Raw genomic sequence first — 23,152 nt, forward strand, 5'->3', positions numbered from 1 at the left:
GGGATGATAGGGTTCAATGTGTACCATTAGAGGAAATTCCCTAAGATTCATTTGAATATTTTAGAATTTTCCAAAATAAAACATGTTATACATTTTTCATAATTGCTAATAATTATTACAGTTGGGAGAGAATAAAATTTACATTTTTCCTACTTAGAAGAAAATATGTGCACTTTTATTTATATATAAAATCAATAAGGTAAGATTTCAGATTTCTTGGAATTATTCTCCCCTTGGCTAGTAATGCCTTAGATTGATAACAAACGAGGCAGGATAGTAAATAGACACACACTTTTATTTGAATTACCATTTGTATGATTTTCTGAGAAGAAATGTTTGATCTAGAACATGACCTGCTTCAGCTACATAATTCTTTGTCCTATATCTTCTCCCTGATGCCTCTTGTTTCCAAGATGCTTCTATCATGGAATTCCCTATTACATCAAAACTGATGTGAAGGAATGCCTCTGTAGCCACAGGTCTGGACAGGTATGGAACAATTCAGTTGACCATTATGGAGAAAATTTGGACAGTGCTTTGGTAAGAGGTAAAGACTAAGTCCTTTCTTGCTAAAATCTACTTTGAACCACTGCACACTAAGATGGAAACAGATTGATAAAGAGGGAACACATACTAACACACATAGAGAGAAAGTGAAGAGATAGGTACAGACCTTCCTGACACAAGTAAAGAGAGTTTATCGATTGGTGTTTTGCCCTGCATGGCATAACAATGCTCCTTCTCCAATGAGACCACTTGGCAACACAAAACAATCTTCCTGAAGACAGGCAACGTAATTCCCAGGGGCTGGAACAGAGAGCTGTAGAGCTCGTGAAATTCTTTGTCAAAGGTGACACTGCGGACTTGGTAGGCCACGTGGACAAATTGCATGAAGCAGATGATGAACAGGATAAAGTTCCAGGAGAATATATCAGCTGCGCAGACATCTACCCAGGCCCAAACTGAAGAGCAGAGGAATCCCAGTCCCAGCAAACTGAATACATACAGGAGCCCGAAGAATCCACTCCCTCCCATGAAGCCAACTATAAATAAAATACTAGCCAGGTGATAAATGGACCCTTCTGCCTCTTGCTTCCAGGCTGTGCAGAGTGGATGTTCACCTAGCAAGTTCCACCATATGCTTGCATTTTCTCCCATGGCTGGCTGAGACTGGATTTCTTTTGAAAGTTCTTAAGCGGATAAATGAGTCTTTCGCTGCACCATCCTCAGATCTTGGGCTAACTGGTCACTAGCCAGGAACATCTCATATTTGGACTCATGTGGATGACTTCAGTCTTTATGGAAGGGAAAGCATTCAGGAAACCATCCTAATTTCTGTAGATTCAGCTGACCTCCCATTTTGGTTTCCGTCCTTACATGATATATGGTCTGCCCTGCCTGAGAGGGGAAAAACATCCATTTAACTAAAATTTAAAAATCAAGAGATATAGTGAAAGAATCATTAGAATAACTTAAATAAGTAAACACTTAGTTGCAAATTAGGTACTAAAAACACCAAATGTTTGGGGAGTACTTAGTTTATAAGTTTGTTAAAAACTGATTTTTATAATCAGAGGAATATGGTTAAAATGGACTTTGTCACATGTGTGATCTTAGTAAAATAATATTACTTCCCTGGGCCTCAATCAACTCATAAGGGAATTAGACTAGACCACCAGTCAGCAAGCATTTATTAGGTACCCACTATATCCCAGGAACTGTTCTGAAGAGGGAGAGGGGGCAGGAGTTACAGACAAAAGTGAATTTATCTCCTATTGGGGAAGACAACATGCATACAAGTATCTGGATAATATAGAAAACAAACACAAAATTAATTTTGGGGAGCAAATGACTCATTGGTTGGTTGGTTGTTTTCCTTTATTCTTGAAGAGAACCAAAATGACATCATTATGTTGGGGTCAAAGTAGAGTGTGGCCAACTGGGCCTGATCAGACCAATACAAGCTCCAAAGTCTCTACCCACAGGTCAGGAAAAAATAGTCCATATGGACTAGTCATATGGAGTAGCATTTAGAAAGATCAGGAAAAGCTTTATAAAGGAGGTAGGCTTTGAGTTAATCTTTGAAAGAAAATAAGGATTCTAAGGGGCAGAGGTTATGAATTGGTTCATTCCAACTTGTGCAAAAGGAGTGATGATGAACTGTGGAATGTCCCATGTGAAAAATAACAAGGCCAATTTGGTTGGAACATAGAGTACATGGAGGGAACTAATATGCTATAAACCTGGCAAGGCAGATTGTAGCCAGGATGTGAAAGACTTTAAATTCAAAATGGAAATTTGCGTATGATTTTAGAGGTAATAGGGAACTGTTGGAATCTATTGAGCAAGGGAACAATATGGCCAGATCTTTGCTTTAAGAACAACACTGGCAGCTGTGTGGAGTCTGGAATATAGAAGGAGAAAACAGTTAGTAGGGAGACCACTTGGAAGACTATTGGAATAGTTCACAGCAGAGATGATGAGGTCCCAAGCCTAAACTAAAATAGAGGCTATGTTAGTGGAGAGAAGGGGATGGATGTGAGAACTATTGTGGAAGTCGAATGGACAAGACTTACTTAGCATCTGATTGGATATGAAAGGCAGCTTGAGGAATCCAGGAAAACTCCAAAGTTGTGAACCTGGGTAAGTGGAAGGATGATCATATCCTTGACAGAAATAGAGAAGTTCAAAATAAGGGTAAGTTTTGAAGGAAATAATGACCTCTAATATTCATTCCAGTTCTAAATCTTGAATTGGGGTCCATTCTAAGATGTGCACAAGAAATTTAAATAACTTTGCTTTACTAGTAACATTCTATGCTATAAAAGTTTGGTTTTTGAAAATACTTGCTTCAGATTCTAACTTCAAATTTTGTCTTCAATACATGCTAGTTGTGTGAATCTGAGCAAGTAATTTAACCTCTTACTGTTCCCCAGTGACTACTAATCGCAGAGTAATTGCTGGATTGCATAAGTAGACTCATTGTCCTCCAATCATCCTCTCATTAACAAATCAATGGACAGAAAAATAATCTGAACGTGAGCCAAACTTCAAGAAATTTGAGAAAAACGATTCCATCTTAGTTTAATGTATTAGAGGTTATTTCAGGGTAAAAGCTGAGTTCATATAGCTAAACAAATGCTATGAATACTCCTGGCTACATGCACTGTATACTGATTTACCAGATGGTCAAAAATGTTACTACCAACACTGCTCTGTTACACATACATTCTCTTCCCTTTAAGCCATATGGTAAAAGAACTCTTATTCTATGTGAGTCACACAGAATGAATTCCCAATGCTGTAGGAGCTGAAGGATCCACAGCAATTATCAGAGGCACATAGATGCTCCGGACAATAATGGCATCCACTGGAAAAATGAGCTTGTTTTTTCTCCTATGATAACAAACTAAAGAAGTGAACTTTGGGGCTATTTTTAGTAATTTTATTTTTAAAACAGTCTATTAGCAGAGCTCTTGTTGATGAGATATCAGGTATCATGGCTTTGTTCCATGGAAAAAGTACATAGAGAAGCAAAATGACTTGGCCAGAGGGAAAGGAGCACATCATCATCTCTGCTACAAATGGAGTTAGAAACCCCTGTCCCTAACTTTTGATATTGATTCCTTTCTGGAGGAGAAGGATATTTTCTGAAATAAGTTCATAAGGATCGCATGGTCATTTACAATAAAGGCATGGCATTCAAGATATGCCAAGAACTAACATAAATATGTAACAGTCATTCCCCAAAGGATAAATGGTTTATTGAACTTGTTCATATGAACAAACACTCCTCCATTGAAGAATTGTAAACTAACAACCATTTAAAAGATTGCTCCAAAGTCAATGGTAATAATGAAAATTAAAGTAAATCTGAAGACTTATCCTATGCTCTATAAATTGGCAAAGATGGCAAAAGATAGAAACAATTCATGTTTTCCCAGCATGAAATTAAGTATGCTGCTGCTTCTATTGAGCACTACTCTTATGATCTTGGACAATTCATTTAACTTCTCAGAAGCTCAAATTTCTCATCAATAAAATGAGTAAAATGAGGAATTGAGGAAGAAGCAAAGGTTCTTAATATTTTTTGTGTGTGACACAAAATATTTTGTCAGTTTATTGAAAGCTATGGATCTCTCAACAGAACGATGTTTTAAATAATTGAAGATAATGATAAATTTCAGTTAGAAATTAATTAAAATAAAAATGTAATTTTTTCCTATCTAAATTTATTTAGTCCATTACAGGGCTTCCTGTAAATTATATACAGAACTATTGAAAGTCCATGAATGCCAGATTTAAACTCTAAGGATCTTTCCAGTACTACATTAGTACAACAGAGTTGATGAAGTTATGAATTGGTCCACTTATGCTGGCAAAAAATTTGGAACTATATAAGGGGGAAGGTGACTAACCTATCCTCTTTGACCCAGGGATTGCACTACTGAATACATATTTTAGACATCAAAAAAAAGAGAAAGTTTCCAGATACATCAAAAATAATCATAGTAATACTTTTTGTAGAACAAAGAACTAGAAATAAAGTAAAGGCCTAACGAATAGTGGTGCATGGATATAAAGGAATATTATTGCACAACAAAAATAACGAACATGAGAAATTCAGAGAAATAAGGGAAGACATGAACTAGCAGAATAAACAGAAACAGCAAAACATCATACAAAATAAAAATATTTTAAAAATTCGAATGTAAATGTCACAACCAAGCTTGACCATGGAGAAGAGGTAAGAAAGTACATGTCCCTCTTTTGTTGAAGGGGAAGTCTATGGATATGAATATAATATATGTAGTCAAATATGTTTGATATGTTGGTTTTTCAGGATAAGTATTTTTGTTTTGTTTTGTTTTGCTTTGAATCTTTGTTATCAGGAAAGTCTTGGATGATGAGAAAAGGGTTTATGGTAGGATTGTGGAGTAAGACAGAACTTCAGTGATTACTTCTCTGCCTTGCAGTTACTATGTGATTGTGAGGTATAAACTTTGTAGTACTTTTCTATTAAGAAGTTGGACTAATTTTAAACTTAAGAGTGATGGACTGTTAGATGTGGAAGGGCTGTTAGAGATCAAGTGTGAATTGGCCAATTCTTCCTTATGCCCTCTTTTCTTTATACATGTAGCCACCACTATATTCTAGCTCCTTATTATCTCATATATAGAGAATAATTCTCAAAGAGCATTTTGGGGATTCATACTGCTACCTGAGACTTTCAAGTGGTCCTAGAGACTCTTTTAGGTAGTCCATGAGGTCAAAACTACTTTCATAATAATAATAAAATGCTTTAATGTCTAATACAATAAATATCTATAAATATAATCGATACAAGCAAGGTTTTTTTTAAGGGGGATCCTTGATAATTTAAGATATAAAGGGGTCTTAAGAGCAAAAAGTTTAAGAACCAATGGCTTAGATTATTATAATATATTTTTTTTTGGTTGCTCTCCCTCCTTGGGAAGTCTCACCACTTGAATCCATTTTCCACAACACTGCAAAAGTGATTTTCCTAAAATGCAAGTCTGAATTGTATTTTACACAGGTATGTCACATACCAACCACAAATTACCCCTTTTCTCATTAAAGTCATTGTATCCTTACTACCTCTATAATCAAATAAAAACTCCGTTTAACACTAAAAGCTCTTTATATTTAATCTTATTACATAATACACAGTCATTGATGAATACTATGATCCAGCCAAACTATTTTGTTGTTTGTTGTTGTTTAGTCATATCCAACTCTTTGTGAGTGCATTTGGAGTTTTCTTGTCAAAGATACTAGTGTGGTTGGCCATTTCCTTTTTCAGCTCATTTTACAAATGAGTAAGTAAGGAAGAATGGGTTAAGAGACTTGCCCAGCATCACACAGATATTAAGTGTCTGGGGCTGTATTTGAACACATGAAGATGAGTCTTCTTGATTACAAGCCCAGGGAGATATCCACCTGTCAAGTGTGCCATCTAGCTGCAAAATCATTTTTCTTGCTATTCTGTTTTAACACTCAATTTTCTCTGTACCATTTCATGTCTTCAAACTTTCCTTTCCCTTTGCTTCTTAGAATTCCTGGTTTTGTTCAAGATTCAGCATTAGAGCAACCTTTTATTTTAGATTCTTCCTGGTTCCCCAGCTGCCAGTGTCTTCCATGAAACTAAGATGATTTTATTTCAGCTTTGTATAAACTTTTTATATGTACATATACTTATATATATATGTGTGTGTGTGTGTGTGTGTGTGTGTGTGTGTGTGTGTGTGTATAGATATATGCATGTTATGTCCTCCTTTAGAATATAATCCGCTTGAGGTCAGGACCGCAATAGCCTTTATATTTCTAAGCCTAGGCTTGGCCCATCACAGGCATTTGCTAATATTTGTTGATTAACTGTCTAGAAGAAGAATTTTCTAAAAGATTCATTTTCTGGAGGAAGAATTTTCTGGAAGGAAGAAAACTAGAAAACTGAAATAACATATCCAAGATCACAGATAATATGTTAATAATTGAGTTGAAATCTGAACTGTGAATCCAGTGTTCTTTATCCTATGTTAATCTCTTGCCTGGTCAGGTAATTAGCATCATAAAGGGGGTGGGGATGATTCTCATTATTTTAATTGGACTTGGAAGAGGATCCCATCAGACACCAAGTACTGAGGGCTTTACTCCTATGATTTCCCTTAAAATCATGCCATCTTTCACATTGCTACTGTCACCACCTGAGTTTAGGTTCCCAGTGCTGGACCAGGACAATTCCTTTCCATTTTCCTACCATGCAGCCTCTTTTGTATCTAGTCCATCATATTTGTGAATCAATCTTCCTAATGCTCTAGTCTAATTACATTATTCTACTTCTCAAAAATTTAACAAACAGTCCCTAGTGCTTTCTGAATAAAATCCAGCTTCCTCTGTCTGCCATTTAAAAATCTTTACAATTAAGTTCCAATTTCCCTTTCCTATACCCTCTACTCAAACATACTTGGGGTCCCTAAATTTGCGCTTTCACTTTCCAGCAACTGAGTCCCTTCCTACTTCATTTTCTTTTCCAGGAATACCCTTCCCAAATAACTTCCATTTCCTTCAGTTGAAATTTTACCCATATTTCTATGCCGACCTTATCCAGGAAAGCTTTTTATGACAATTGTTCCAGACTCTCTGCTGAATTTTTTAGCATTTTAATTGTATTGAAATCATTTAATTGTGTTGTTTTCAATTGTATCTAATCCTTTGTGACCTCATTTGGGGTTTACTTGGCAAACATACTAGTGTTTGCCACAAAGGAAGTGGTTTGCAGTTCACTTTACAGATAAGGACACAGAGGCAACCAAAGGACTTGCTCATGGCCACATAGTTAGTAAGTATCTGAGACTGAATTTGAATTTTCTTGATTTTAGGCTTGGCACTCTATCTGCTAAACTATCTTAATTGCATTTCATGTATATTCATCTTCTTCTTTGTATTAAAGTTATTTGTCATAGAGAATCAATTATTCACCCCAATCCCCAACAAAATTGCAAACTCGTTGTATAGAAGGGCAGCCTAATTTTGAAAAAAAAATTAGTCCTATATATAGAGCCCTAGCACATGATAAGAATGTGATAATTAAAATTTAGTGAATTGAATGGAATCATTCAACTCCCTGGGAAACTCACTAACTTTCTGCCTCAGTTTCCTCATTTGTAAAATGGGAATAATAGCACATACTTAAAAAGCAATATACATACAAACAAAAAATAGTTCCTGCTTTGGAGGAGCTCATTGTTTAGTGGGAAAGAAAAGTTGCAAACAACTCTGTACAAACAAGATATAGAAAATCTTAAAGGGAAGACATTAAAATAAAGGGAGGACTGGGAAAAGCTTTTTTTTTTTTTTACAGGAAGTAGCACTTTGGCCAAGACTTGAATAAAGCCTGAGAAAGATGAAGATAAGGAGGAAAACGTTCCAGGATTGAAGAAAGCCTGCGTAGAAAACTTTTCCCAAATGCCAATTCAAATCTGAATATTATTTAAGATAACATAAATTCCATAAAATCAATGAAATATAGAGCAGAATAGGCCAAGATGGCTACCAGCCATATTGTAGTATTAAAACGAAAAGCTCCACTAATCCAATAAATAAATGATGGAATTATGATCCATAAAACCAATCCAAAAGATTTATTATGGTGTTTTGCCATCCCATGCCACAAGAAGCCAGAGAAGTGTTCAAACATTTCTCTTGGTTGCGGGGAGAAGGAAGGTACAGGAATCCTGTACTTCTATCACAGAGATAGTTACAAGGCATTCTGTACAAGATACAGTCTTCTAGATACTATTCACAAAGACAAAGTGGTTAGCAAATTAAAAAAAAGTTTTTAGTTGAATGTCTACACCATTTTGTCTTACTAGAAACAAAGTAGATGTCCATCATTTGGGGAATGATTAAAAAGTTGTTTTACATGATTGTAATAGAACATTATTGTACTGTGTGAAATGATGAATATAATAAATATAAAGAAACATGGGAAAATTAATATGAATTGATACAAAAAGGAATAGGAAGAGTCAGGGAAATAATATACACAAGAACTGCAACAATATAAATGCAAAAAACAATAATGACAAAAATAAAAGCTTGATACAGTGAAATTATAATGACAAAGCTTGGTCATAAAGAAGACATATAAAAAGACATTTCCTTCTTTTCTAGAGATATCAGACTTCTTAGATGTAGTGTTTAATTTTGCTAAACTTTCTCCCCATCTTTTTCATTCTTTGTTATGAGGGAAGGCTTTAGAAGGGAGGAGAAAGAGGAAGAAAATTTGACTGGGAAAAAATTAAATGCTTTGTACAATACTGGATTTATATGGAGACCTTATTGTCTTTCTATAACCCTGAATTCCCCAGTTAAAGTATTAATTTAGTTGGAATCAATGACTCTAGACAACATGTATTATTGAACTGGTTTTTGGTTGCTAGGCAATCCAGAAGAACATAATTATACCAATATTTTACTCATTAAATTAGTATCAGTTTCAGTATATCCTCCAGATATCAAATTATCATGTCTGTAATTGATTTCCTCTTTTTCCAGATTGTAGGTAAACTAGAATCTATATGCCATCACTACTTCTAGTTACTTTTAACCTATTTGCTTGCATTGTGACTACAGGCAAGTCAAGGATCTCAGTTTCCCAATTTATAAATTGCGGATAATAATTATTTCCCCTTCCTACCTCACAGAGTTGTTGTAAAGATCAAATTTGATAATGTTCATTAAAATGCCTTGGAGTAAAATACTATATAAAATGTGAAGCATCTTTACTTTACATTAATAATTTTAGTGTAAAACTATAGATGTTCACATGGTTACATGCTCCAAATCACTAATGGCTAAGAGCAATGTAAATTACAACTGTGAGGTTTTACTTTACAACCTGAAAATGGGCAGACATGACAAAAAATATAAATAATTGGAGGAGGTATGGGAAAATAGTATTCCATAAAATTTCTATTAGAACTATGAATCAATCTAATCTTTGTGAAATTCAATTTGGAATTATGCAAGGAAAATTATGATTCAGTGTTCTATTACTGGTGGAAAGAAAGAAAGAAAAGGGGAAAAAAGAAGGAAGAAAGAAGAAAGTAAGGAGGGAGGGAGGGAGGGAGGGAAGGAAAGAAGGAAGGAAGGAAGGAAGGAAAAACTCACTATGTATGGAAATATTTGTTGCAGTAGTCTGGTAGTAAGGAATTATAAAGAAAATGGGTGTCCATCTATTGGAAAGTGAATTTAAAAACTCGTGTAAAATTAATGAAATCTTATTGAGCTTTAAGAAATTATTAATATGGGGAATTCAGAGAAATATGGGAAGATTTGTACGACACAAGGAGAGCAAAAAGAATAATATATATAATGATTGTAAAAATAGAAATCAAAAGATTATTAAATGAAGTCAAACTCAAATGTTAATTTGTTCCAGAGAATAGCAAATGAAGCATTCTGTCCATCTTTCCTAGCAGAGGTATTGGAAACAATGTAATGTGATAAGAACACTGCCTCTGGGAGTTGTTCTTAAGTTGGAAGTCCTAGGCAAGTCACATTACTTTTCTGGGCCTCAGTTTCCATACCTACAGGATAACAGGATTGGTCCAGATGGTCTTTTTGATCTGAATCCATGAACTATTATGTGTATTTTTTTTAAATCACAAAATTAGGTATTTTTGCCTAATAATACAAAAGAAGTAACATGTATTACTTCCAGAAATAAATATGGTTAAAATGCATTAGTAGCATTTTGAAAAATATTGATTGACCACCAATATATGTGTCAATGGATTTGGTCATCTATATGTAACATATTTCAACAGCATCTTTCTAGAGAGGATAGAGGCATTGTTAAGAGCCAAAGGAAATATTGTGCAAAAAGTAATATTGATACTGGATTTGTAAAAATCTGTTCATGGAGATGGCTTAGAAAAAGCCAAAGATACTGTTGTTTTTTTTTTGTTTGTTTGTTTGTTTTGTTTTGTTTTGTTTTGTTTTTTTTGTCATGGTCAGAAAGAAGGCAGAGAAGGAAGATCTGAGAGCTTTCCTTCTTGATTGAGCCATTTTAATCTTTTGGGTGTGAAAAGGATGAAGAATATTCTTTTGAAAAAAATTTACTTGTCCTCACTATGTTCTCAGAAGTGAAATCATGCGCTAAGTAGCCTATTAGATAAGTCTTTCGGCCATGAAGATCTAAGTTCCAATCCAGCCTCAGATGCTTACTTGCTATATGATATGGAGGAAGTTATTTAATCTGTTTACCTCGGTTTTCTCAGTTGTAAAATAAGAAATCATTTACCTCCCAGAGCTGTTAGAAGTTAGAGTAGATACTAAGGGCTTGTTTCCTTCCTTCCTGCTATTAAGCTGAAGGTTTGAAGTGATCTTGGTAGTGATCATTCTCACAACTAAAATATTGTAAATAATTATCTACATCTTTGTACTACTAATTTCCTCATTAAAAATTATATGTCCAATAAATTTAATATTTATTTATTCTTAGAGATCAAAGGATTAATTTTTAGAAGAAGAATAATGATTACTATTGGGAAAGAAAGTTTCTTTAGTTTGTTAATATTTGATCAACTGGTAGGAGCTCTGAATTCAGTTGATTAAGAGATGTTAAAACTTAATTAGTAAAAAACATTTAAACATATATCTGAATGGTTCTAGAGATTGAGATGATTAAATATGATTGAGAATTAATTAATTGATAAAATTAAATATGAGAATGAGCCAAATGATATGGGAGATACCAAGATCTTTGTGAAATAAAAGGTATAAAAAAGACAATCCTTATTACCAGGGAATTTAGAGTATATACAAGGCACAAACATAAGCAAACAATAAAAATCTTTTCTTCTTTTAAGATTCCTACCTGTTTCTTCCTTTTCAATAGCTTGAAGGGCCAATGGAAATCTGATCCAACATCATCAATTTACAGATGGAGGAACTGAAACCCAGAGAAGAAATGAATCATTGAAGTTCATATAGCTAATAATTGGCAAGGCCAGAATGTACATTAAGGCCTTCTGATCCCATATCTATTCGCTTTTGATAACCAACCTGTATTTCCTTTTCTATTTAGTCAAAGAAAATTGGTTCTACTTCTGGTGTTGTGGTCTGGTTTATGTTTATATTTGCCAATGTACTTAAGGTGCATGAAGTAGTACCAGGGCCAATAGAAATGTTAAGATGCCCTTCCGTACATTTCTACTCTCATTATGGGAGATTTTATCATATATTGGGCTCATACAGAAGGGAGCACTATGTGATTTATATACTAGATTTTGTAAAATCATCAATATTACCAATATTTTTTTCTATTTCATTTCTCACTAAAAAAAAAAAAAAAGGATTTTATACTATACTGAAATCTTACAGAATGAATGGGACACCACCTTACTTATTGTGGCTACTATAGCTCACCAATAGCTATAACACATATTAAGAGCAATGGGGGAAAATTTCCTGTTGTATCAAATTGGAAGAAAAATCATACACCATAGATCTAAAATAGGAATGGACTATAAAGCCATGTAGCCTACACTGTTTATTTTACAGATGAGGAAACTGAGGCCTAGAAAATTTAAATAACTTGTCCATAGTTCAACAAGTAACAAAAAGAAAGAGACTGAATTCAAACTCAAAATCTGTAAGTATAATTCCAAGTTCAGGGCTTTCTCTACCACACCACACTGTCTCCAAAAATAAAAATAAATAATTACTCCCTAGCAATTTCATATCTTATCTTAAAGAACTCAAAAGTAATTTATAATCTAAGCATTTAGAAATTATCTAATTGGGAAAGGTTTCTGTTGGTTTCATTTATCACCAGCTTAAGAACAGCAATCATAATATGTTAATATGATTATAATATATCATTAGTTGATATTTATATACTATATTGAGGTTTACAAGTATTTTACCTAAATTATCTCACCTGAAGCTCATAACCACTGTAGAGTTATTGCAATCTCCATTTTTATAGATGATGAAACTGAGTCTGAGAGAGTTTAAGTGATGGTTATACTATTGGTAAACAGTGAGGGCAGGAAAGTGAGACATCTTCCTAAATTCAAATCTGTCCTCAAACACTTACTAGCTGTGTGATTTACCCCTGCTTGCCTCAGTTCCCTCATCTGGAAAATGAGCTGGAGAAGGAACATCAAGCCACTTTAGTATCTTTGCCAAGGAAATCCCATAAGGGACCATGAAGAGCTAGACATGACTGAAATAACTGAGAAACAAAAAAAGAATCAAGGTTGGTGCTTAAACTCAGTTCTCCTGACTCCTGCTATATTTAATGAATGGTAAACAGTCATAGGAATTTGCATTTTTATTCCTTCTTAAATTCATGTCAATGATAGGAGAAATTCATGGCCAGAGGAATTCTTGGCAGAGTTAGATTTCTAAACAAAATCTATAGGTTGTTTACTCTATACTTTGTTGTCTCTACTCCTCTTCTTCCACCCTCAGCCCTTTACAATTTGGCTTTCCAAGGGATAATATTCTCTTCAAAGTTATCAATGGAGAAAAATGGTTATTAAATAACAAATTATTGGAGAGATCTCTGATCTTTACCAAAAATTTACCACATCTAGACTATCTTATCTAAGTGGAATTGTTGCCCTACAACTAGAAAACTTTACAAAGAATTTAATCTAAGATGAATTCTAGCTCTCTGTGTTCCACTCAGGCAGGGTTGAGCAGGATTGAGCAGGGTGGTAAATCCTTTGCCTAGATTGTCCAAAGCAGGGGCTGATTTGGAAGTAAATGATATAATCAGTCACATCCCTCAGTCTTTCATTGGAATAGATCCACCTATCATTATAATATTCATTTTTTTCATTAATAATTAACCAACAAGAATTGTCATCATTAAGAACAACCATTCTTCCAAGGGCATATGTGCTGAGTGGGTTCCTTGAAGAGTCTTTGACATCCAAGAGTGCCATTAACCCTTTTATTAATTATATACTAGAATGATTAATAAAATGATTACACAAAAATTATCTCTTGAACTTTTTAAATGTCACAAAATGATCTCTTAATTGGCAAAGCTGATGGCCTTTTCTCAGTCCTTACTATTTTTAAGCTTTAATATACTTGACACTATTTACCACCTGCTAATCTCAGACATTCTCTGCTCTCTCAATTTTCATGATCTTGTTCTTTCCTCATTCTTTTTTTACCTGTCTGACCCTTCCTTTGTTTCCTTTGCTGGTCCTTAACATCATGATGTCCTTTATTGTGAGTATTCTTCAGTGTTCAGTTGTCAGTGCTCTTCTCTTCTTTCTGTATACTGTCTCTTGATAACCTTGTCAGTGTCCATGAATTTAACTCTCATATTTTTGTTGATGACTTGGAGATGTATACATTTCTCTCTTTCTCTATGTGTTTATCTTTATCCATATATATGTACATGTATATACATACACAGATCACACACACATATATATATATATGTATGTTTATATATATATATTTATGCATATATTTGTCTGATTATATTTGTGTTTGTGTGTGTGAATGTTTCACCATAATTTCTCTCATGCTAGTAAGAGTACCAGAGGACTTTCCTTTTCTTCTTTTTTTTGAAGAAGATAACCAAAAATTATCTCTCACTAAACATCTTCCAGAAGTGACTTTCAGAGCTTGAAAGTTTCACCAGTGAAGTCAAGGCTTCAGACTATCCAACCAAGTTAGAAATATTTCACATAAAGCATGATTTAATGGAAAGAGCAGTGGATTTTAAGTCAGGCATTTGGGGTTCAAATCTTGACTGTTTTGCTTATTAGTTATGTGACTTTGAGCAAAGAATTTAACTTCTGCAAGTCTCAGTTAAAATCTGTAAAATGGAGTTAAAAATACATCTGTTACCTGCCTCACAGGATTTTTGTTTTGTAAATCTTAAAACACTAGAGAAATGTTAATTGTAATGTGAGAATGTCATGGTGATGGTATATATCATACAATTATCATTTAAAAATCAGCATAGGTAAACCAAGGAAGAATCATCACCAGAAAGCTATTCATTTTTTAGCCACAGAAATTCTTATAAATCTTTCTGAAAGTTTTTTCCTTCTATTCAAAGTTTCATCAAGCAGAGATGTTGGAAGGTGCAGGGAGGTCGATGAATGAGTGGTTGATGATTTTTATAAATAGGTGGGTTTTACGTAGATTGGTCATTAGTTTCTGTAGTTGAAGTACAACTATGGTTTTTCATGCCATAGGTTATGGCTAGAGTCCATATTGAAACTGCTATGGAAATGATAATAATTTTCTTATTGTCTTTGTTATTAATTTTTGGGTTTGTTGCTTTTGCTTCTAAACCATCTCCTGTATATGGAGGGTTAAGTCTTGTGGCTAGTGGGGGTTTGGGTTATGCTATTTTTGTGAGTCTAAATAGTACTTTTTGGGGGTTGATTGTGTTTTTGTTTTATTTGGGGGGAATATTGATGGTGTTTGGTTATACTGCAGCTATAGCTACTGAGGAGTACCCTGAGAGTTGAGTAGGTAATTTGGAGGCTTTTAGTATGTTGTTGTTGACTTTGTTGATAGAAGTGAACTGATCAAGAAAGAAAAGAGGGATTCCTGATCTGTGTCGGAATTAAATAAGAGCTTTTTCAAAGCATTAAAACAGAACACATATGCACACACATACACAAATCTCACATGCATACATACTTTGAAACAATTGCACAAGGAAGCCATATAAAATTGAACAATGAAAATTTATCCAGGTCCAAAAAGGCCCACAATGTCCTGACTACAAAAACACTATATTAACAAAACTCATCACACTCAACCTTTGCTTCCGATCTTCACAAAAACATAGCAAGGTAAAAAAATATCAATATGATTACCTCCACTTTGTAGATAAAGAAACTGAGGTCCAGAAAGATTAACAGATTTTCTCAACAAAATAGAGTAACAGTTTGAAAGCTAGAAAGAGTAAAACAGTGGAAGTTCATTGCGTTTATAATCAGATATCTTGGGTTTGAATTTTGACTTTGCCACTAACTTCCTATATGATTCTTGGATCAATTATCTCACTTTTCTGAGCTTCAGCCCCTTCTAGCTCTAAATTTATGCTCCTATGATCATTTGATTCTAGAAATCATTTCAATATAATATACAATTTTTAAAATGTCCACTTATCCCACCCTTTGTTATAGATGGCACTAATGTGTCTGAGATTCAAATTCCACGTGGTTCATTTCTGGCATCCTTCTTGGAGTCTGATCTAATGAAAAGAGTACTAGATTTAGATTTAGATAATTTTAATTCAAGTCCCAGCTCTGACAACAACAACAACAACAGCTAAATTTTATGTAGCTCTTTGAGGTTTTCCAAAACATGTTTTATATATATATAAAATCTCATTTTAACCTATGTGGCAAATGTTCTAGTTCTAAGGAGAGAAAACTAAGACTGAGAGAAAAATATAAGTGACTTGTTCAGGTCACTAGTAAGTATCTAGTTCAAACTCAGGTCACTAGGATACCAAGTACCATGCTCCATCTACTCAGAAGCCTGCAACTTACCAGAAAAACTCCCAAAAGCAAACAATAATTTTCAGTTTCATGTGCAATCATCTTTTTAAAAATTGTATGTTATGGAAATGCTTGTTTTACTTAATAAATTGAAATAAAATAAAAATATCTAGGAAATATTTAACAAAACAATAAATAAAAATACCATACTACAGAGATGATCATGATTTTTTGTTTTTCTAAGTCAATATGGCTGTAAGGTTCTCTTTGGATTTGAGTATAACTACACTGCAGGACACCATTTAATGCCTGAGTAACAAACTTCAAGTCTTAATTTCATCACGTATTAAAGTACCCATAATAATGTCCATTATAGTTATCTCACAAAGTTTCCAAAAAGAACAAACACATTTGCTAAGTCAAAAAGCAATTCAAAAACGTGAACTACTAGTGTAATTAAGTCCAACTCATTTGACAGATGAGTAAGCAGATGCCAAGAGAGATGAGCTGTATAAGAAATGATGATCTGGTCTGATTTCAGAAAAGCCTGTAAAGACTTAGATGAACTGATGCTGAGTTCAGTGAGCAGAACCAAGAGAACATTGTACACAGTAACAAGATTATATGATGATCAGTGGTGATAGACTCGGCTTTTTTCAACAATGAGGTGATTCAAAGCAATTCCAATAAATTTATGATGAAAAGTATCATCCACATCCAGAGAGAGAATTATGGAGACTGAATGGGAATCAAAGCATAGCATTTTCACCTTTTTATATTATTTTTGTTTGCTTGTTTTTTTCTTTGGATTTTTTTTTTTTGCACAGCATGATGAATATAGAAATATGTTTAGAAGAGTTATATATGTTTAATTTATATCAGATAGCTTGCTCTCTTGAGGAATGGGGAAAAGAGGGAGAAAACACAAGGTTTTGTAAAGGTGAATGTTGAAAATTATCTTTGCATGTATTTGGGGAAAAGTATTAAAATAAGAGAGAAGAGAGAGAGAGAGAGACAGAGACAGAGACAGAGAGAGAGAGACAGAGACAGAGACAGAGACAGACAGAGACAGATAAATGAGCTGTGTGGCTCAAAGATACATAATTAATATATGGCATAGCTGGAGCTAAAACTTAGATCTTCTGATTCTCAATCTAGTGTTTTTCACCAAAACACAGACTCTCTCATGAATTAATATGCTAACAACTGGAGATAGAAGAGTCTCAGCATTGTCAAAAATGTTCTAAACCTATGTTTGAATCACTTCATCATGAGCATCCTCTGAAGGATGTCAATCAATTCCAAGGGTATTTGAATTGTTTGTCTCCTTGTCTTAGAGTTACACATGCCTAGCCCAGCTTCAGCTCTGAGTAAACCCACTAGCAAAATTATCTGCTTCTATTCATAATTAATCAACAAAATTAATTATTTAATCAACAATTAACTAACAATCAACAAAAATTTACCTTTACATAACTATGTTTCAGGGATTATGCTACTCAACGGTTACAAAGAGCAAAAAACATTTATACTTATAGTCTTTGGAAGCTTATGTTCTAAGCTAAGCAACTATGTTCTAGTTGGGGAAACAATATAAAAATCATTACATACAAAATAATTGTTGAGTAGATGAAAAATAATTTTGAGGGTATGACACTAACAACTACAAAAATAGACTATTTTGGTATTTATTTAATTGAATTTCAAATGCATCTTCATTATTATGAGGCTATCCTTTTATTTTTTTCCTCTTAGTCATTCTCTATCCACTCCAGATAGCAGATTATTCCAAACCTTTTCTTGTCCCCAAATTCTTCTTCCTTTCAAGTTCAGATTCCTAGAAAAAGACATCTACAACTCATTACTTTGATATCTAGACCTTCTCTTATTTATCAAATTCTTATACTCTGACTTTTGATCTCTTTAGCAACTCAATTGTTGCATCTCTTGTTCTTCTTTGTCCTTATTCTAACTTTCTCTAGCCTGTAATGCTATTGACTGTCCCCTTCTGAATGCTCTTATTCCTTGGCTTCTATATCATTGCTTTCCTTTGGTTCCCCTCTTCCTTTATAAGGGTTGTTGTGAGAATTAAAGGCAAATTTGTGCAAGGTGCTTTGCAAACCTTTGAATTCTATATAAGTTATTTATTATTGTTATTATTGTTAAGTGTGTTGGCACAGTAGCTAGCATCAGGAAGACCTGAGTTCCAAAATAGTTTCAGATATTAGCTGTGTGACTCTAAGGAAATCACTTAACCTCTCTTGGGATAAATTAGGAATAATAGTAAAGTGCTCAGTATCATACCTGGCATACATAGTAAGCACTATGTAAATATTAGGTATTATTATCTCTAACCTCTCTTATTCCTTAATTTGCCTTATTGAATAATTTTCTCTTTTAGTTCGTCAAATAAACATATATATCCCTGAAAATATTCAGTAGCTCCTTATTGCTTCTAAGATACAAACTCTTTTGGTTGGTATTTGTAGCCTTCCATAATCTGATTGCTACTTCCCTTGCCAGATTAAGTGCATCTTTTTGCTTTCATACACACACTATATTTTGGCCAAAGTAGTATTCCTTTAACTTCCCATTCAAAAACTTCTAATTCTTATAAGTATTAGGTAGATATTTTAAGAGGATAAAATAAGAAGCTTCAGATTTAGTAGCCCCTCAGTTTATCAAAAATACTGCATTTCAAATAACAAAAAAATGATAATTGCTTCAATCAATTTGGAATAAAGCTATTATTGTAAATCCAAAATATTATCTGAAGTCTCATCCCAAGTTTAAATGTGTGAATAAAAATGTAATTCTTTCTTTACTGTTTTTACTTATTATCTACAGATTAGGAAAATTAGATTTCAAAAGCACCAAGTTTGCATTCTAATATAATACTTCTCTTGCCCATAAAAAAAGCCTACATATGTGCTGTTTCTTACCTGTATAAAAAAATTGTGTTATGTACTCAACTATATAATGGGAAAATCAATGGTCATATCTCCTTTAAGGCATATTGAATTTGTTAGACATTCAAAATTTAGGCAAAGTCTACAAGACCAAGGAATCTTCAGATTTCAAATAGGATAGGTTTTACATACTTAATCAGAAGGCAGTCATATAGCCTTCTGTCCTCATCAACTCACATCTGTTAACTCAATGAATAATTTAGTTGTACAACTTTATCTATTCTCTGTCTCTTTTACATTAGCAATGGATTTGATACAATATAAATGCTCAGCATGTAAGGACATAACTAGGAAGTATTAGGCCTAAATCAATAGCAGATTTGTTTAATGATAATAATGAAACGAAAGTTTTAAAAAATTGTGATTTTTCCTTTGAAACATTTTCCTGTTCATTTCTTGAAAAGAAATGGGGGAAGGGAAGTTGAGAGAAGCAAATCTTAATTTTTTTCTTTACAATTCTCCTCATTTGGAGGCTTATTGCTATATATGCCCATGATATTCACTGATAGTGACAAAATCTAAATTCTGAAATTTTCTCTATTTTTTAAAGGGTCAATCTCAAAATTTTTGCAAAGGCTACCTTAAAATTTAATTTTACTTAATAATCATAGGTAGTGAGCCTATCGCCATACTTATATATGAAGACTGTTTCATAAACAAGTCTGGCCGTTAGTTTCAGTCTTCTAAGGCCTTCTTTTTGACCAAGTAGCACTAAAAAGATGTGCCAAACTTATTAGTCAGTTCTGTGGTACAAAGTCTGAATTCCAGTTTCTGGTGACACATTTTTAAATTTAACAACATAGAATGTCACCATTTAAAAGTTGAGTTTGTTCTATGATTCAGATATTATAAGAGATTTGTGTAATTAAAGAAATCCAACTGCTTACCAAATGTCTGAAGGCTTAAATGCACACAGATTTAGAGAGTAGGTAATACCTTAAATGAAATTGAATTTTAGAAAATACTGTATTGAAGATTGTGGAATACTAGCACCAGAAGGAATCTTAAGAATTTGATCTAATGTTTTCATTTTATAAGTCAGGAAACTGAAGCCCATATTGGTGATAAACAAGCCCAGTCTTGTTTATGTTTTCAACTGAGCGTTCTTGTTTAGTTATTTATTACCAAAAAGAACAATTTCAAACTATAATAATATAATTTTTATGCAAATATCCTTAGGGATTAAAAATAGGAAGGACTGACTATAATTTATGCTTACCCTGAAGTTTCAAAATACTTAAAATATAATGGTTAACATTTTTTTTAAATCACTCAATGTGCCTGTTTGATGGAAAGGTTTTGAATTTGTTTCCAAAGTTGTTGAATTTCTCTTTGCTGAAAAAAAAATTCCTACCATCTGTATCTTATTAATTTTCTATTTGTGTTTTCAATCAATATAGGGATCAGGAATCACTAGAGTTGGATGGGATCTTTAAGATCATCTAGTTCAGTTGTGTTATATTTTATAAATGAGGAAACAAGAATAGAGAAATAAAATAACTTGACCATAGTCCCACCAAGAACTCTTCTCTTAAAACTTTGACCTGCTTACAAAAAAGAAAAAAGGAAGGAAGGAAAAAAGAGAGAAGAGAAGGAAATAGGGAGGGAAGGAAGGATGAAGGAAAAAAGAGAAAAATGGAGAAAGGAACAAAGAAAAAAAAGGAGGAAGAAATGAAAGAAGAAAAGAAGGAAGGATAGGAGGGAAGGAGGAAGGAAGGAAACTCCAGAAGGAGTGACAGTAACCTTCCTCTGAAATATAAAGCAGGCTTGTAAGGCATTTGAAAACTCCTTGCATAGAATATGAATGGGAAACATTAAGAATCATTTTGTTGTCTCCCCTGCTCCCCCCAACCATATTCGTCTATAGGACAAGTGAAAGAAGATGGAGATGGATAGCTAGATTGGGGCAGTTCTCCCAAGTCGGTGTGCAATTGAAGACAAGGGGAACCAATCCTGTTCCCTCTAGGGTCCAGTACAGGAGACTGACAGCAACTAAAAACACAGACGCCTATGAGAATCTAAGAGAGAGCTCTTTTTTTCCCCTACTAGATTCCTCCCCAAATCTCTTAAGAGATCCCTGAAGACACGGAATAGGCAGAATTGACAGGCAAAAAGAAATGAGGAGCAAGGCAACAGAAAAAGTAGTGTGGAGAAGTGGGGTAGGAGAAAGGGCAAAACGTGGGAAGGGAATGGGAATTTGGGGAGCAGCCAAGGAAAATGACAGTGCCAGTAACCGACCTGGGGCAAGAGAGGAGACATATGAGTAGCGGCAGAGCACAGAGAAGAAGGGGCAGAGATGGTGTTGGAGAGCTCCGGGAAAGTTGCTCCAAAGCCCGGGGTGCCTCCAACTTTCGCTTCCATTTTTAGCCCCGTGAGGTGCCAGGCTGTAAGTCGACACCCGAGCAGGAGGCGGCTGCAGCCAGCAGCTCCTCTCCCAACTCCTTCTTACCTTTTTGTTTCGCTCCGCACAAGCTCCAGGGTTGCATGACAAAAGTTTCAGATCCTAGCCGGACTCTAGCTGGGAGGCTGAGAACCTGCGAGGCTAGAGCTGACCGGACAGCTCCGGCTCTCCTTCTTATTCAGGGTGGGTGCCGGCAGCTCCGGCCCAACGGGTCAGCTCCGCGCCCCTGCGCTCAGCCCTCAGCTCCAGGCGAGCCCGGCGCCGGGCCGCGGCAGCTTGGACTAAAATAGGCAGGGCAGCGGGGAGGAGGCGGCGGTGCCCGGGCATCGGCTGCCACGGCGCACGCGCCCCCCCAGATGCGGCTGCAGCTGTAGCTGCAGCAGCGCTTGGCAGGCGGAGACACTGAGACCAGCTGTGGTGGGGTGGGAGCAGCTGGAGCCACATCTGGGAGGAACCCGAGGGGCCAGAGCCAAGAAAGTGGCGACGAATACCCAACTAGATAACAGTAGGCGCTCGGGAGAAGAACGGAGATGACAGTTTGAAAACTTTGATAAACTCCAGTTACTCTTAATGAATACATTAGGGCTTGAATATTTCGTACCTACGACTAATAACATTTCACATTACAGAATATTCTCCACATAACTTAAAATTCACATTTTAATCTCCCCCACTTGGCATTACGCATTTGTTTTAAGAGAGAAGCTCTAGGGGTGCTGTTCAGTTTCTCACCTTGTAGGATTATGAATTTAGAGCTAAAAGGAACTGACATTATTCAATACTCAGATTTTACCCACAGGAAACTCAGGCTCACGAAGAGAAAGTGGCTTATCTAAGGTCAAACATGTAGTAGTAACACTATTTCTAATACTTTGTCTTTCTAGGATGTTGGTACGTTTTTGGTTCAAAGAATCTGGGCCAAGTCTCAGTCAAATTATGAAAATCTTTAAAGGGACATAGGTCTACAGTTGGAAGACACCTTAGTCCATCTTTTACATTCTACAGATGAGAAACTTTAGATTCTGAAAATTCACTTGTTAAACTCATAATCTTCTATCTTCCTAAGAGGTCTCCATCACCTTCACATTCATGGCGTCTGCACCTTCAATTTAAAGAGTTCTGTGAAAGAAAATTGGCTGTTGGTTTAGTCTATGGGCTTGAATTGGAGAACTTGGGAGTCATTCTCTATTACGATTTTTCTCATAACTACATCCAAATTAATTTTTCTAAACTCAGAAAGATCATACACATATATATGTATATGTACACATGTATATGTGTATATATCTTCACATATTTTCACATGATGCATGACTTCAGAAAACAATGAGCCTATTTTCTGGCAATATTCAAATTTAAAACTTTTTTTCTTTCTTCTCAAATCCTATCAGCTAAGTGAAACTTTTTTTTAGCCTCACAGACATCAGTATCTCACTTTTGAAATTACCTACTATAGATTTCATATTACTTCTAGGTGTAAATGTTATCTCATGGAATGCTTCATTTTTGTCTTTGTATCTGTGGGACTAGAACAGCCTCTGTAATATCGTAGCAATTGAATAAATGTCTTCTGATGGATGGATTAGGAAGGCTGGATGGTACAGTAGAAAAGGTGCTGTCTTTGGAGTAAAAAGACCTGAATTTGAATCCTGTCTCCCATACACCTCTGTGAACTTAGAAAAGTCACTTTAGATCTCTGGGCATCAATTTCTTTATTTGGACTCAATAGTCTCTAACGTCCCTTCCAGATCTAGACT

General features: G+C 34.7%; 1 protein-coding gene across 2 annotated transcripts in view; it reads right to left on the bottom strand.

The window, feature by feature from the left end:
* Positions 1-21,672, bottom strand: part of POPDC3 (popeye domain containing 3) — a 28,077-nt gene extending 6,405 nt beyond the window's left edge. Inside the window, exons 1-4 of one of the 2 annotated variants that reach the window (XM_051997458.1) lie at positions 21,444-21,672; positions 11,405-11,479; positions 2,577-2,666; positions 674-1,398 (exon numbers count right to left, since the gene is read on the bottom strand). In XM_051997458.1, the coding sequence (XP_051853418.1) occupies positions 674-1,158 (485 nt within the window). In that variant the 5' untranslated portion in view covers positions 1,159-1,398; positions 2,577-2,666; positions 11,405-11,479; positions 21,444-21,672. The remainder of the gene's footprint in view (positions 1-673; positions 1,399-2,576; positions 2,667-11,404; positions 11,480-21,443) is intronic. The other variant, XM_051997459.1, reaches the window with a different exon arrangement.
* Between the last annotated feature and the right edge of the window lie 1,480 nt (positions 21,673-23,152).

This window comes from Antechinus flavipes, chromosome 4 (assembly GCF_016432865.1).
Source record: "Antechinus flavipes isolate AdamAnt ecotype Samford, QLD, Australia chromosome 4, AdamAnt_v2, whole genome shotgun sequence".
Taxonomy (NCBI): domain Eukaryota; kingdom Metazoa; phylum Chordata; class Mammalia; order Dasyuromorphia; family Dasyuridae; genus Antechinus; species Antechinus flavipes.